This window comes from Lampetra fluviatilis, chromosome 2 (assembly GCF_964198595.1).
Source record: "Lampetra fluviatilis chromosome 2, kcLamFluv1.1, whole genome shotgun sequence".
Classification (NCBI taxonomy): Eukaryota; Metazoa; Chordata; class Hyperoartia; order Petromyzontiformes; family Petromyzontidae; genus Lampetra; species Lampetra fluviatilis.
The window spans coordinates 5,078,714-5,095,104 of NC_136276.1; the positions used below are offsets into that span (position 1 = coordinate 5,078,714).

The following is a 16,391-nucleotide window of genomic DNA, read 5'->3' on the forward strand; positions in this document are numbered from 1 at the left end:
CGTGTCACTCTCCACCACACGTGTTATCTTTCCCCTGCACACGTTCGGTTTGTTCAATGTGCAAACCAGACTGAAGAAACAAGTTGCAATACATTACAAGCACATTGTACGCATATTGAACTTATTTCGCACCAAACGTAGCCAACAGTGATATTGATAAAATCCCAAAATGTGCGTTAAAGAAGATATTATCTGTTGCATTAGCACAGGATTCTCCATCCTATGTTCTCCTATCATTGGTTAGAACCATGACGTTTCAATCTTTAATGTTTGATAGTCAAGATTACAGCACTGCCTTTATTAATAAAATGGAAAAACAGATACATCTGTTAAAATACATACGATTTCTGAATGTTTTAGACATTCAATTTGTGGAAAAGTAACAAGCAAACAAACTCACATTTGGCATGGTTGTGTTTATTTTAACCAATTACTTTATATATGGAGTTTTTGTATTCATCACAAATGCTTCAAATTATATTAGACTAGAAAACTCTGAAGCTCCGTATCAATATAATTCAGATATCAATTTACTCCTAAAAAACAGATCATTATATTAAACAAAACAGAAAAGAACTGCACTTACATACAAACTTTATTGGCTCCAACAACTATAGATCACATTCCAACGGCCTCCTTTCATAAGCTGCTGCGTTTGACGCAAATATCAAAGGTCAATCGCCTTGTTATTTACACAGTGGCAGACCAAAACGTTACACAACCCACAAGGGGGTCAACACAAGGTCAAACCTTGCCGTATTAACATTTGGCATCGTACTAAACCTATATTGGCACCATCGCCAAATGGGATTAGCGCTGTGCCGCCCCCCACACTCCATGAAAATGCCACTGTACTATATCATCATTTACACCGTCATTATGCAAAGGCCAAGTATTGCCTTGAGCCGTTTAGCCCCAGGGAATATTTCCCAGCTCGCGCATTGGGGGAGTCTCGCCATAGAGAAGCGTAAATTTACGAAGTTCAATGATCCTTCCGATCCAGAATGTTACACAAATTAATTAGAGTTGGTTTTAAACAGTGCCACTAACCAACCAAGGCAAGAACAGAAGTCAACAACGTTCAATCAACATGGTTTACGGGCGTAAAAGCACGCATTTACACACATGTTAGCACGGTACTGTAGATAATAATACTATATATTTTGTGGGTGTGTTTATAGGGAAAAGGACTGCTGCAAAGAAAACGTTTACCTTTAGTTATAATCATATTTCTTTCCAACCCATTTTATATGTCCTGCTACATGTATACTTGTTATGTATACACACACACACACACATTGTATACACTTCAACATACAGTATGACCTTATTGGCAATATACACAAAGCAGTGATCCTACAAAAATACAAAGTAGTCTATTAAAAATTTATACTAAAATCTGTGAAGCTTGAGGCACATCGAGTACAACATCATTTATGGCAGGAAAAAGATACACACTAAGCTGATTATTTTTTTTAATTATTATAACCTTGTTTGTATATTAGCCAAGTGCTGGTAAGTTAATTACAATATAAATACCATCGACACACCCACTTCGCCGCTACATATTATGCCACAAAGTTTACAGGGCTGGCTAACATTATGGCTGCCAATATGACACACACTTTTAGCGATGATAGGCCTTTAGCAAGTCTCTAAAAACCACGACAATTAAGATGAGCCAAGATAATGCAGATTTCTTTCTTTTTGTTACCAAAAAATACATGGTCCACCAAACCTCGCAGTGTAAATATCATGAGAAATATACGACAAAGCTTTGAAATACATTTACAAAGACGCTGTAATTGCCGGACGAAAACAACCGACAGACACGCTTAAACTCCTTCAGCTTAACAATTTTGATTGAACATACACGAACAATACGATTTTGCGATCGCAAAGCATGACATTCAGCACAGCCCACACTATATGTTACGTTAAAGTGCTAACTTTAATGTGTTCTGGAACAGTCTTCATTGTGCTGAAAGGCAGTAATTTTTGTGTGCTATTCACAATTGCTAACCATTTCAAAAGCTAAGCTACAAACTTCGCCGTATCAACGAGCAGTCAACTACTCTGTTCGGGGCTGTTCAATGAATCTCGCACGGCGGGGAAGGAGGGGCCTCCACTGCATATTTTAGATTGCACCTGCAACTTTACAACAGATTCATTCAAGGAATCACAGCAGTACACTTCGCTACTCAGGACGCAATCAACCTGGCATGACCGCCAACCAAATGTGTTGCTCTGCATCAACATCAGCCATACGAAGAACAAACTCAAAATAATTATGCATTCTCTGATGAACTTGACATGTCGTAGAAGTCACAATTCATGATGTAACACTGGGCAAAATAACAGAGTTGCCCGGCTTATGAGTACAACTTAAAAACAAATCTAATATAGCTTAAAATAAGTGTATTCGCAAGGGGATCTAAGTCATTAAAACCACAAACGCACAACTCGCAGCTTGTTGGGAAATCAGGAATCTAAAAAATTAAGATATGGAAATGGCTGTGTAGTCCCCCCGAGTGTGAAATTAGAATGTACAGCAGTACTGTAATGTATTTAATGGGCATCTGGTGAAAGCAATTAAGAGCTTATATAATCTTAACCACGTGACTATTTGATTAACATAGGTACTGTCTACGATAGTGCGCAGATGCTGCTTCAGTACTTTTCTCGGCAAAACATTAATCCTGAAGAAAAAATATGATTTGGGTCAATGCCGAGAGATTCCGATACCCAGAGAATGAGGTCAACGTGATTTTCACTTGTGCGTCGCTTCAAAAGTGGCATTTGACACTAACTAAACGTACGGAATGTGGTTTGGTAAACGTGAAAACACTAAATGGTAAAATTTTATTATCAATATGAATTGTTCCCTGCACCCAGTCAAATTGAAACAAGCAGCAATTTAATTCCTTAAAAATTATATTTCCTGAAATGGTAGGAATTTGACACGAATATTAAAAGAGAACATACCGAAATCAGGTGTGCCGAAGGGAAAAAAAAACAGAGTTAAAGCGTACCCCAAAGGACATGTGCTACGCTTGGGAAAACATTCATTAGGAGAGTCAATTGATGGCATGTGAAACAATGAGCCTAAAACCACACTGAGACTCCATTGGAACCTCATTTGCCCGTAAAAAATATGATAATTGTTTTTTTACCCTTTTATCTGGCAACAAAACTGACACCTTTTTTACGAGGAGTCATGTTTGCATAGACCACAATACCTGCAGTCATAATGCAAACAAAAAACACAACTCTGATAATGTGTGTAGGTATTGTGGTCTATGCAAACATGACTCCTCATAAAAAAGGTGTCAGTTTTGTTGCCAGATAAAAGGGTAAAAAAACAATTATCACACTGAGACTATTAAACATAGCCACGAAACCTGTGAGATGTGGACAGAAACGAATTTTGCCAGAATGCAGCAACAATAAATTGTGAAAGCCTGAAGCCTTACAGAAGTCAGAACAAGCAGAAAACAGCAAATCAGGATACTCAAATGTGATGCTGTGTTACGAATATGCTCTCCATGTGTGAGCTCATTCGGCATGGGCATGGGACACAGGCTGTAAGAGAGCAATTCTAAAAAGGCAGTGGTAGAGGCAGCCATACATTGACCTAAATCTGTCAGTGTGGGAATGAGAAACCCAGCTTTGTAACATTTTAAGATGAGGAACGCACCGCAAGTTAACAGGAGTAACAATCTCGTGGCCATCAAGGGGTGGTTTAATACCCCATCGGTTGCTAGGAAGAAAAAAAAACCTTTCCATGGTGTTTTTGTAGATGCAGTTGCCCCAGGGGGAATTTTTCTCATGTGCCCATGGAATCATGAGGGAATGAAGGTCAATGAGTTAAGCCCTTTTGTTTATTGGACCCCACAGAAAAACCACCAAGATTAACTCCCAGCTATATTTTTACGGTCTCTTACCATATACTTTATTATCATTAATCACATGTCAAATCTTGTTATCCGTTGCTGGTTGAAGACTTATCTTTAAAGAAACACAAGCAGAATTTGGTCTCATCATGGAGTTCAGTTTAAAAACCAAAAAATTCCATTGGTCATTTTCAAACATTATACTTTTTCTTATTTGGTGACAAAACCACATCATGGGCAAATGTGAAACTGAAAAGAGCTGCTCTAGAGAAATGAATTACGTAACTTTCAACCTTGCTGCAAATGATGTTTGCTTGCTTGCTTAATACCTTTCCTAGATCACATAACCACAGTGTAGATCTCAGTTATCGCATGTTTTTGGTTTTGGCTGGTAATCTTGGTTGGCTACTGCACTGGACATGTTAACTAAACAAATGTCTCCCCTCTTAAGTTTAGATTGCAATTGCAACTGGATGTTCAACTACATATGCATTTACACACAAAATAAATTGCGCTAAGAACGCTGATAAATGCTTTTTTGAGAATTGCATTTGATATTTTATTCATGATTTAACCGGATACTGCACAAATTAAATTGCTCCTTAGACACCGTGGCTTCCGAAAAGCCATTTCATATTTTTGCTTTCAACGTGACGGCAAAAACATGAAACACTCTGCCCTACTTAAACATAAATCAGTAACTTTTAAATGTTATTGTTCCTTCCCATCCACCTACTTAAGGGGCCCACAAGCACACTAAGAGGGGCAGGGGTTTGTGTGGACAAGACAGTTTTACACCTCTGGGATCATAAACGGTGAAGGTTTCTAATGCACACAGGTCCATGTGGGATCATATGCGTGATCATGACAAAACACAAACATATCTTCTTAGTATGAACTGCAAACAAACAGCGATAAAAGTTTCACAAATGCGACGCAAGCCATTCGTCTGCAATCAACATGACAGTCGAGTTGATAATCAGTGTGTATATAGATTTTTTAAAATAGATCAACGTGAAATAAGCAAGCTGCACTTTGCAGTTCTTCCGTACCATTGCCCATTCTATAAGCTACGTGGGAAAACAATAAAAAAAAAGACTTTACAAGTGTTTCTTTAAATGACTCATCTCAGAAGGTTTCCATTTGAAATTCACTTCGTGTAACCATTTCCGCACTGCACAAATTACCAAGCATCAAGTTTACTCTTGTTATATACGGCAATTAAACCGTCGTACTTAATTTTCCATGGGTTGACCGCACACTATTATAATTTAAGTGAGGCATGTAATATTATGTTCGTGACGTACGCTCATCGTCTCCTTAGGCTGATGCATCTCCTGAGAAATGTCTGTAATCACCGCTCTTTGGGACATTTTCCTACCGTTTGACACCTTGGCTTTCCCGCTATTCAAATCAAATTGCATGATGAACTCAGCCTCAGTTATGTATGGACATAAACTTTGACAGCGGCTTGAGGTAGGGACTGGGTTTGGATCCATCACCTTTGCATGACATTATTCACAACCAATCAAACGCGCATACTGAAAACCCAAGGACACTACAAAGTAATTTGCAATAATCCACCCATTGCTTTAACATTCTGCTTTGATGTTAAGTGTTGATAATTGTGCAAGCAAAAGCCTACACTTTCAGCTCAACACACCTACATCAACATCCCCAATGAAGCTTTGGCCACTGTGCCAATGCTCTTCTACACTTTGTACAATTCATGTACGTATTACAGTTAAAAGAGATCAAGGAAGTAAATAAAGTAATTCTGTTACCATCTAAAAGATATGGCCCGCAATGTACGTCTTGAAGGGATTGGATCTGGTCACTTACCGTGCTGCTTGGGGGGGGGGGCTGTGAGTTGGTATTCTGTGATATTTGTTCAATGGCCCAGCTCAGGAGGAGGGGGGGCACGTTGGGAGTCGACGGTGTGCAATGTGGGTGAATACACAGGGAAGTTGAGTCCCCCTGGCTTGATTCAGTCCCAGGCCCAGGATAGGCCCTTTGGCGTGTCTGCAAAGTCCACACTGATGAAATGTCCAAAGTTGAGTGGTTTGCGAAGTGATGGGAAGTTAACAAAACAAAAAACAGGCCTTTCTATGCTTTCTGTTAGAAGCTGCAAGGCAGGAGGAAACGTTTCAAATAAAAGGAAAGAATAGATTTCCATTTTAATCAAGTATATTAAAATAAAATCGCAATAAAAAAGTCTGACACTATTTGGGCCCGCTAAAAAACCCCCACTTAAGTTACCCGCTGACGCGAAATTCATTGACTGCTTAAGCTTAGCTGCTTTTTGCAAAAAGAGGTTAAAGCACAAAGCACAGGTTTGGATCGTATTGCAATGTTCACAGCTAAACTCTGCTGGTTCCACCCACTGACCTAATCCACTCAGTGGTTACAAAACATAGCACGGACGTGGGAACACTGCTGAATGGGGGGGGGGGGGGTGGGTGGGGGTGGGGCAAGCGTTCACTGCTTGCTCGGCATTCTGCCCTCGCGGTCTTGGAGAGAGCCGCCGGTGCCCTGACGGGACAGGGCCGCCTCCGAGCACGATCCCGAACCGGAGCCCGAGCCCGAGCCGGAGCCCGAGCCGTGCCGGGAGCGTCGGGAGCCGGTTCCCATGCTCACGCCTGTGCCAGCCGGCTGGTCGAGGCCGAACGACAGCGCCCCGAGGTGGATCTGCCGCAGGTTCTCCAGCGCCTCCGCCTTGGCCTTGCGCAGGAGGTCAGCCTGGCCCTGGGTTTTCCCGCGAAACAGGATGAGTTAAGGTGTGCGACGTCTTTTACACAAATACACGCACGCCGAGTCGAAGAGCAATTATGCGGCAATCGTGGGCTTCGACGGAGTAATGAAATATCGTGGTCGCGAATTGGTATCGGAAAACGTAACGTGCAAATGGATCTGGCGAGTTAAATACTTGTGCACTGTATAAACTTTCAGTATTTTTTATGTGAGTTTTATTCCATGACCTACATACGTGGCATAAACATGTCAGTAAAATGATATGCCCAAGGTCTGTGGGGTGCCCTTTGTGATGGCTGTCTTGTAATACTGGTCTAACCTTGTACAATTTTCCTCTCAGACATCCAAATAAATGATGGAAAATTCAAAAGTTTCTTCATAAATTAAGTAGAAATATGACGTTAAAAGGAATTTATTTTTTACAAATGAAACTGATCATTGATGCGGCATCAATAGTGCCTCCGATTGTTGTACAGTTGGCCACGTAGGGTGCGAAAGAAGTTCAACGTACATAGATACATACTTGCCACACAACCCTATGCGCATGTATGTATGTAGTTGGCAACAGCTTGAGGATGCCTTCATCCAGCAGTAGATCATCATGGCTGACAATGATGATGTTGTCTATGATAATGGAATCTGCATTAATCAATAAATGGTTAGGCGAAATGTATGCATGCAAAACTTCTTTAATAAGCATTTGGAAGAACGTCACTGGACACGACCACGGATATCTTCACAGCACGCACGCTAAGCTGTAAAGGTTACGATTCAAGCTTACACCCCCCCCCCCCTCCAGTTTGAAACAATAATGGCTTTAGCAGCACACCGAGCGGGCATGACAACCCACTCGGTCAGTTTCTTTCACGTCATACGAGCGTCAGCGATTTCCACGAATCGGCCATCGGTAATGGGCCTCCACATGCCGGTGGCTCGGCAAACTCCCGAGGGATTTGGATGACCTTCCTCCACGAGTCTGCCGATTGTTCAGTTCAGTTAATTTACTAGGTATCGCCCTGTGAGCCATTCGGCTCTTGAATCGGGTGCAACCACAACAAGCAAAAACATGAGCAAGAAACATCTTAAAGTGACTACGTGCAACAGAGAAATCAAGGAAAAAACAGCAAAGTCTTTCAGAAAAAGCACCGAATATTAATGATGTGTGCAAACATCCCAGTGGGATGCAAGTCAAACAACAACAACCATAAGACAATTTAGATTAAAGTTATCAGTCTAACTCTGTACTACAACAAACAAATATGGCTAAACCAAAACTTTTCGAAATCACCAAAATAAAGCTATAAAAATAATATAACAGTGATCATAGGAACTGTGATTCAAATTTAACAATAAAAGATATACATAACATGTACGACCAAACTTTGCAGCCATAGAGCTAGCAGCATGAGTCACTCCATAACAGCAGGAGTATCAGTAGGAGTATCAAAAATGTTCAATGCACCTTTAAAGATTAGCACACTATAATCAAAACTCAAGGTCATACTTTGCTTGCGGTCATCCGGAGCGATACATTTGATTTCAGGCCACTGAATAGCAGTGACAGCGAGGGGTGTACAACTCCTCTAGAGCAGTTTTGAGTGAAGATCTCACAGGTAGTGATCCAAATTGCAGTTTATTGGCGATAGCATTCCAGACCCTGGGGGCATCAATAGCAAGGGCCCTCCCTCCAGTATTTGTACGGCAATAAGGAATGTGAAGCTGATAAATGAGCGAAGACCTTAGGTAACACTTGTTCTTCGAAACAGTGAGGAGATCCAGCAGGTAGTCTGCGGATTTTTTTGTAAGTACATCATGAATAAATAAGATCTGATGCACAAGCCGTCGATCATTAAGAGATCTTAAGTTTGACCCAATGTAGAGATCGCAGTGGTGAGTCCTATATGGGCAGTTCAATGTAAATCTTAAAGCCGAGTGATAAATTGAGTCAAGCTTCTTCAGTACAGTACAGGGGGCTAATTTATATACGATGTTACAGTAATCAAGTAGAGGCAGTATGGTTGCTTTTATCAATTCCAAATAGAACATAGGGGGGAAGCAGTGCTTGTGTCGATACAGAAAACCAATTTTTATTTTGTCTTTTACCAATATAATCAACGTGATCTTGAAAATTCAGTTTTGAATCAAGGATGACCCCAAGATTGGCAGAAACCTCAAGGAGTTATGCTCAACATGCTCCATCGACAGGATCCGTGCTGCCTGTGAGATTTACCCATCGGCTCCTGAGAGAACTGAACTATAAACATTTTTTTATTTTACCAGGTAAGGCACACTGAACTATACGACTCTTTTTAAATCCTTTATATTAAGTTATTTTGCTTGCTTACGACCGTGCAAATCTTTCGGTCGTTTTTTTACCCACTTCCCGTGATCCAATCGAGCTGACATTTTGCACACAGACTCGTTGTGCGTGACAATTAATGTTCGTGAACATTTTTTTCCAAAATTTTACACTTTTTAGGACAAAAATATTATATTTAATTACCAATTGCTTAATGGTGCAATGCAATCATCTGACCCATAGGTGGCAGCCATCTCAAGCCAGAGGACGAGAGGACTCTAGCCGCCACGCATATAAAGGATTTATAGTGAAAAACTTAGTTTTTACGGGTTATACTTGTTCAGAAGCGAACTAGCCACGAATGATAGCTCAACGAAGTGGCTCATGTGAAATTCATAGCAACCTAATCATATTCTAAATGCATTTTTTTCTAAAGGTGGAGGGAAAAACTGGAGGACCCGGAGAAAAATCCCTTCAACCACAGAGATAGCCACGTAAACTCCAAATATACAGGCGTCAGGGTCGGGATCGAACCCACGAACTCCTGTACACCAGGCGAGATAGTTAACATCTCGCAACCATGGCGCACCTTTGGCCACTCTTCGTTTCAGATGTATCACCTGGCAACTCGCCCTGCTGCTAGCTCTCACGTCTTGCAAGGAGGACGGGGGGGGGGGATTCAAGCGCAACTCCAATGTATACTTTTGCAGGGGGCTACAAAATGGAATCTATCTTGCGACCCACATACACCTTTGAATGCCTTTCAAAGTCAAAATATAGTTCTACACTCAGCCTGTTGGTGTTTAAATACCACGCGAAGGAGAGAGAGCCATTAAAAACACCCCCGTCGAGATGTGTTTGTTTCGATATGGAGGGGCTGGAAGCCTGGAGTTCACGACCTCTGCAGCGACTTCACGTTGTGCTCTCCCGCACTTCCTCTCCCAGTGTATTGTCTCCGTAAAAATAACCTCCGAGGAGTTTCTGCTGAAGATATTCTATTTAAAGTGTAAAGACGATTACAACGAGGTGGTGTATTTTTGTTTGTAACAGGTAAGAGGCCCACACTGTGTTATATAACTCTTTTTCAGAAAGCGACCCGGTCACAAACGATAGCTCAACGAAGTGGCTTATCAATGTGGAAATTTATAACAGCAAAATACTCTCCGCACATAAATGTGGAGGTAAAAACCAGAGGATCCGGAGAAAAATCCACGTGACTGCGGGGAGAACATGCAAACTCCAAATATATAGGCGTCAGGGTCGGGATGAAACCTATTACCTCCTGCATACCAGGCGAGGGAGTTAACATCTTGCCACCGTGGCGTGCAACCTGGCACTGCCTTGCAACTCCTCAACCCGAGCAGCTGCGAACCGCACCCTGCGGCGCTTTCCGAATGTTTGGTGGTAGACAAAACAGCGTACCAGCTGTGATTTCGTGCAGACAGAAACTGTGCAGAGCGAGGCTCAGGCGTGTCTTATATAACCGGGAGGAGGTGGCTATGCACGCCTGTAGTCCACCACTGTGGAGGCGAGCGTGGCCGAATACTGTGCGCGCCTTACTACGCTGAAATTATTCTTACAGACATAGATGCCTCCATTTTCCCAATGAAGCACATCCCACTGTTTTTCGTGCAGTGTCCTGAAATGCGGTTGCATTTAGACGCTTTACAGACGGAGATGTTACGTAATGACTCCACACTTTAATAAATTCCATATCTAAAGTAGTCCAATGTAAACTAAAACATCATCGGGTATGCAACCACATTGTAATATACGATGTTACATTAACTGCGAAGGATCACTTCCTCCTCCCTTGTGGGTGCACATTGACATCACACCCCCGATTTAAAGCCAAAAGACTCGGATATTTTCACAATCACAGCTACTGCCTGATGATGCTGGTTGTAACCATCAATGAAACTTTGCACCCAAATGTTAAATGTTGTGACATTGCCCTCCAACACAACTGGGGTGCCGACGCAGTAATAAATTGGCACGTTTGTTAATGTGACAACTTTATTAATTGGCTGCTTCGGGTGGAGGAAGATTTACCACACACCTTTTACTTGTGCGATCTGACTTAAAAGTTAATTACGAATCATAAATTCAAGTTACAAAACCACAGTCGAACTAAGTTCTAGATTTAGCGTTGCCACTAAATGTGACTGTGGCTCCATAAAAAAACAATGTCGCATATTGTTCATGGACTGTCCACTGACGAAGCACAGTGGAGGTCTACGAGAACTACACATGCCCACCAAGGCTGTTACTGCATGGCGTGGCGATTACGCACGCGATAAAAATGTGCGTAATCCCCGCACCTCCGATGAGCAAGGTTGGCTACGTACAGTGCGAAAGGTGGTCTACGTACGTACAATGAATACCACTACATGTAGGATGCCTCAATGGCCACTACAACCAATGGAATCTGCTCACCACGTGTGCCTAGCTCATGACTTGAAATTACAAATGTTCGAAATCCCTTCCCTGGGAAACACCCTCGCTGGATTAATCAGCTCAGGGATTCCATTGATTCTACTTCATGGCTGCCACCCACTCGTCTCTTTATCTAAACCCGAGCTGACAGACTGTCTCTCTCCCTCTCTGCGAAGCAGCCTGGTGGCGTTAATGATAATAAATTGGTTGCCGTGCGCTGGAGGAAAGGAAGGAAACTAAATCTTGGAACGGGCCGGCAATGCCGTCAGATGACAATTTACTGTCGGCAAACCCTGTACACCTTAACCGGCACATTACCCAAAAGACACAACAAAGCTGCACACACACACACAGTGTTACGTGTACGACAGAGGTCAACCCTGGACTTGCGCGTTCCCTGCCTGCAGTCGCAACAGTCAACGCCTAGGTGCTGCTGCTGTTCACTGCCTTTGTGTGGGAGTGCTTAATACCTTCAGCACAGTGATGTTCCAAGCGAAGCTCTCCAACGCCTTGCTCAGCTTACGGCCCTTGAGGCCATCCTTGGCTCCCGCATTAGGAAGGTCTTCGTGCAGCTCCAGACCTGCTCAAGCACAGAGGCGCACGCACACACACACACCCGATACAACTGCGCGCACAGACAAGTTCACGCAAACTCAACGCGGCACACATGAGAATACACGAGTTTGCACGCCAAGAGTTCTCGCAAAACAGGTTTGCACGTGTGTGTGTGTGTTTTATATTCCGCCAAAGAACTTTGTGGTGGCCCTCGACTCTTGACAAATTGAGAAAAGAATTGCATTCGTATTACTATCTAAATTGGTGCATTCATTAAATCCGAAAACTATTTTATACACAATTGGTGAAAAAAACTCACATTCAGAAATAATATCGCAATGAAAGAAAGATATATATATATGTCACCCAGAACGTTTCGGCAATGGACCTTTTTCAGAACACAAATAGAGGGGCCAGAGATAGAGTTAATAAGGGTTGGAGAGATGGCACTTTACTTAAAATCATGCTTTTGATGACCATTATTTAAAAATAGGCATATGAATAGTTACCTAATAGTAGCTATTGAGTAGATATATCTTAAGGCAGTGTTCTTGACAGCATTGCGTTTTTTCTGACTGTGCACCAATGTCAACACAGCATTATAAAAATGTTGTCCTTTTAGAACTGCGAAGATCTATACAAAGTGCCTCTACTACAACTCGCATGCAGTGGGTGGGGGCAGGTAGCGGCGGTGGTGTGCCACCTTCACGTGACAATTACCTGTGGGCTAGTGGGTGCAGTGTGTGTGTGACAAATCCAAGTCTCGATAACAAATCCAGCATATATCACCGCGACAAGATGCCACCACTTGCAGTGACCAAGATGCAAGTCTATACGAGAAGAAATATTTGCAGATTTGCAGTTCACACATGTTGAAACAAAGGCACGCTTGAATGGGATAGACTGGTTCCAGTGGTCCGCACACTGTGCTATTAACCCTGTTGACCTGGGTTTGATTCCCAGCTGTGGTCAACATCGGTAGCGAGAAATATATGAACCGGTCATTGGCTCCCACTGCATAAACCCCACACTGACCAGGGTAGTGAAATATAATCAAGCAATTGGCTGTGTCGGGCGGTGGCGGGTTTAATATATTTACGTGATCTAACAAAAAAAAAACCGTTTATGTATAATCAAGAAACTCCTATTAACAACATAGCATGGAGAGGCTCTCATTCATTAGTGGATTAACAAAGGGCTGTTAACTCAGAATTACTCACTATTCAGAGGAGTTTCGTCATCCTGCGGTGAGTAAAAAGCTTGGAGAAAATCCCACTGCTTTACAACAAAATTCAATTTTAAATTTATTTCAGATGCTGTCTTCCCGACAGACCTGTTCTTCACCTGAGGACGGCTGCTTGCGTTGTGGCCGAAACGTCGTGAGAATTATTTTATTGTTTTATTTTTATTATTTTATTATTTCCCTTCTACGTGACTTTACCGAAAGAACCAAGAAGAAGAAGAACAAAATTCAAGTACAGAAATATCTCGAGAGTGTTCTCTTACTGACAGCGAGCCAAAGAGCGCAAAATAAAAAAAAAACAGCATTGACTACACCAATGGCACATTTACTAGGTCCAAGATGCGCATTTCAAATTTTTACTGGGGCTTAATTTTGTCCAACGGAGTATTTTTCTGTGGGTAATGGCATAACAGTTTCTTCGATGCTATTCTGACGCAAAAAAAAGTCACCCAAGGGGTATCAAGATGACTCTTGCGAGCCATACCGGCAAGGCTTTGAGCAATATTTTATATCAATGTTAATTATTTTCATAACGAATTAATTTAGTTTGCAACAGCTTGAAGATGCCTTTATTCAGCAGTAAATCGATCATGACTGACGATGATGATGATGACGATAATGGAATGTGCATTAATCAATAAACATATCAGCAAAATGTACGTGTGTGTGTTGAGCTTCTTCCGCACCATACGTAGACAACCGTGCTAATCGGAGGTGCGGGGAAAGGACAACAAACTAAACACAACAAGCAGAAATAATAGTGATTGCATGGGCATTTGGAAACTCGTTTGGGAAAATTACTTTCAGAGCCCGTTGTGCAAGGGCCAATGAAAGTAGAGAGCGTGGAATTATGTTATTGACAGCAAACATGAATGCACGACAGCTCAGTGGATAAATGGGAGGCATTTCACTCCCGCATTTGGCAGCTCTAGCCAAAGCAGTTGTGGCTTGTGTGGCCAAGTATCCCTCTCCATGAGAATGAACGAATGTGTCGTTTATGGTGATTGTCTATTGTGGTCACTTTTAAAGCAACAAATCTACCGAGATGTTTCTCATCAATAAAATAGATTCGCACGCAAGCTTATATCATTCCATGACAATGGGGAACAAACATTGTCGCGTATACCAAGAGTGCAATTTGCACTGTTCCGGCTTGCAGTCTGCAGAGTGATAATATACAAGAATGTATCGTTAATTAGAGAATGAGTCCTCACTTTCGCATAATTGCGGCATTATATAATCTTGGCAAGCTATAAGAAAGCCTACTCTTGTGTAAAAATATTTTCTGACATCGCTTTATTCTACTTGAGAGCAATCAGAATGTTCTGGACATGCTAAATGTGCAGCACTATATTTGGTAAACGTGAATGGTCCAAAACACTCGCTAACTTCTACAGTCTCCGGGGTCTTATTTTTGACGTGAGCCATGTATAGCACACATTCCTGCCATTATTCATCTTATTTAAGCCAGGCAACAGCCCACTGAGACACGGAGCCTCTTCTGCCAGGGACACCAGGACCCTGCAGCCAATGCAACCCTTCTGAGCCATGGAATCGGAGATATAACCTCTCACCTTCATCTTCACCACGCAATAAATTATGTGAATTAATTTCAAATCAGGTTATAATTGTTTGCTTTGCAAACAGCACTTTGGTGCTTTGCTAGCAACCCTTCTAAGTCATGGAATCAGACATCCATTCTCTCACCTTCATCACGCTGGAAATTATGTACAAATGTTCCGAATTAGGTTAGAATTGTTTGCATAGCAAACAACACTTTTGAAAACAACTTAAAAGCAGCTGCTTCTAAATGTAAGCTTACAATTTGGAGTAATTACTGCGACATACCTCTCTGGTGTAATGTCGATGCAACAATGGCTAGTAACTAGGTGAGTTTTGGGTCGATTCCCATCGACCCAAAAAATGTCCACAAACGGCATCGCAAAAAACTCTCCGGGCTGGGCACCTGCTGCCCCTGGTTGGCACAACAAGAGTTATCAGATCACATCAGTGTGAAGGGCCTCGCATGGAATGTTTTTCGTTCCTGCGCGAGTGGCAAGGGTTGACAGTGCCGCAATCAGTCGCCCACGCGGGCTCACGCACCTGGGTTCACGCGCATTGGGAACGGCGTGTGCTCTACGCAGCTGCGAGAAAAAAATACACGCATTGAAAAGCTTCCCCCGAACATGTTCATTGTTACAGTATGGTAAGACCGTAATTATAATATACCCCCCCCCCCAATATTCAAATATGCTCAAAATGTCCCCCCCAATATATTGCTATAAAAGAGATTTTAAAAGAATAATCATTGCGATGCTATGTAAATAAAAACAATTTGCTAAACCTTGGCCACAATATCTGGACTTGTGTTCATATAACAATGCATAGATTTCTGTTTATATGATTATGGTTGTACTTTATGAATCCCTAATCGCTGCCAATACATACAATGAAACAAGAAAATCGTAAAAAAGTAAAAATAGAGCAATGTAGTGCAATACACTGTTAGACATTATTATAAAAAAAAATCTATAAAAAGTCCATCCCATGTGTTAGTCAATTTTTAAACATTTTAGGCAGGAAATGGCAAGAAATGGCAGGAAATGACTTTTCAAATTTAGATTTTTTTTCTGGGGGGGGGGACCCCCAGACCCCCTGGAAGATTTGGTCCCCCCCAATGTTAACTCCATGGCTACGGCCTTGCAGTATGGTAAAGTGACCAATGCACAGTAGGAAAAACAGCTTTCGGCCTTTACAGTAAAGTGCAACTAAACAATTGGGGGGAGAGGGGGGGGCAGATGTCATTCGCGGGGTGCCATCGCTTCGCATTACAGTTGTGCAAAACGTAGCCAAGCCACGGAAATAACGATGGGAAAAAATTGTAGATAGCACACCTATAAAAAAAAAACATCTCAATGCATGCAAATTCTAAACTTGCGACATCAAAAAATAGGTTCACAAATAAACAACCTTGCCAGGCCGAGTGATAAACTGTGCCCCTGAGGAGCCATGAGCAGCATTGCAGGCTTCACTCGGACGTCACCGTTCACGGCCAAGTGAAAGGATGAGTGGTGCCGGCATGAAATGCCAGCTAGGCTTACTGTTTCTATCTCCGCGTACAAAGGCAAATATCCCCCGTATAGCCTTAACAGAATGTTGGGACAAATGCTGTAAGCTAGTGGCACTTATGAAGGCCGGACACGGCACACGAGGG

The 16,391-nt window shown here is 42.1% G+C and overlaps 1 protein-coding gene across 1 annotated transcript in view; it reads right to left on the bottom strand.

The window, feature by feature from the left end:
* Positions 1-396: 396 nt before the first annotated feature.
* The window catches only part of LOC144940233 (inactive phospholipase C-like protein 2), a 79,810-nt gene continuing 63,815 nt past the window's right edge, over positions 397-16,391 (bottom strand). The window contains exons 5-6 of the mRNA XM_078866765.1: positions 11,850-11,959; positions 397-6,638 (exon numbers count right to left, since the gene is read on the bottom strand). Coding sequence (XP_078722891.1) covers positions 6,372-6,638; positions 11,850-11,959 — 377 coding nt within the window. The 3' untranslated portion in view covers positions 397-6,371. The remainder of the gene's footprint in view (positions 6,639-11,849; positions 11,960-16,391) is intronic.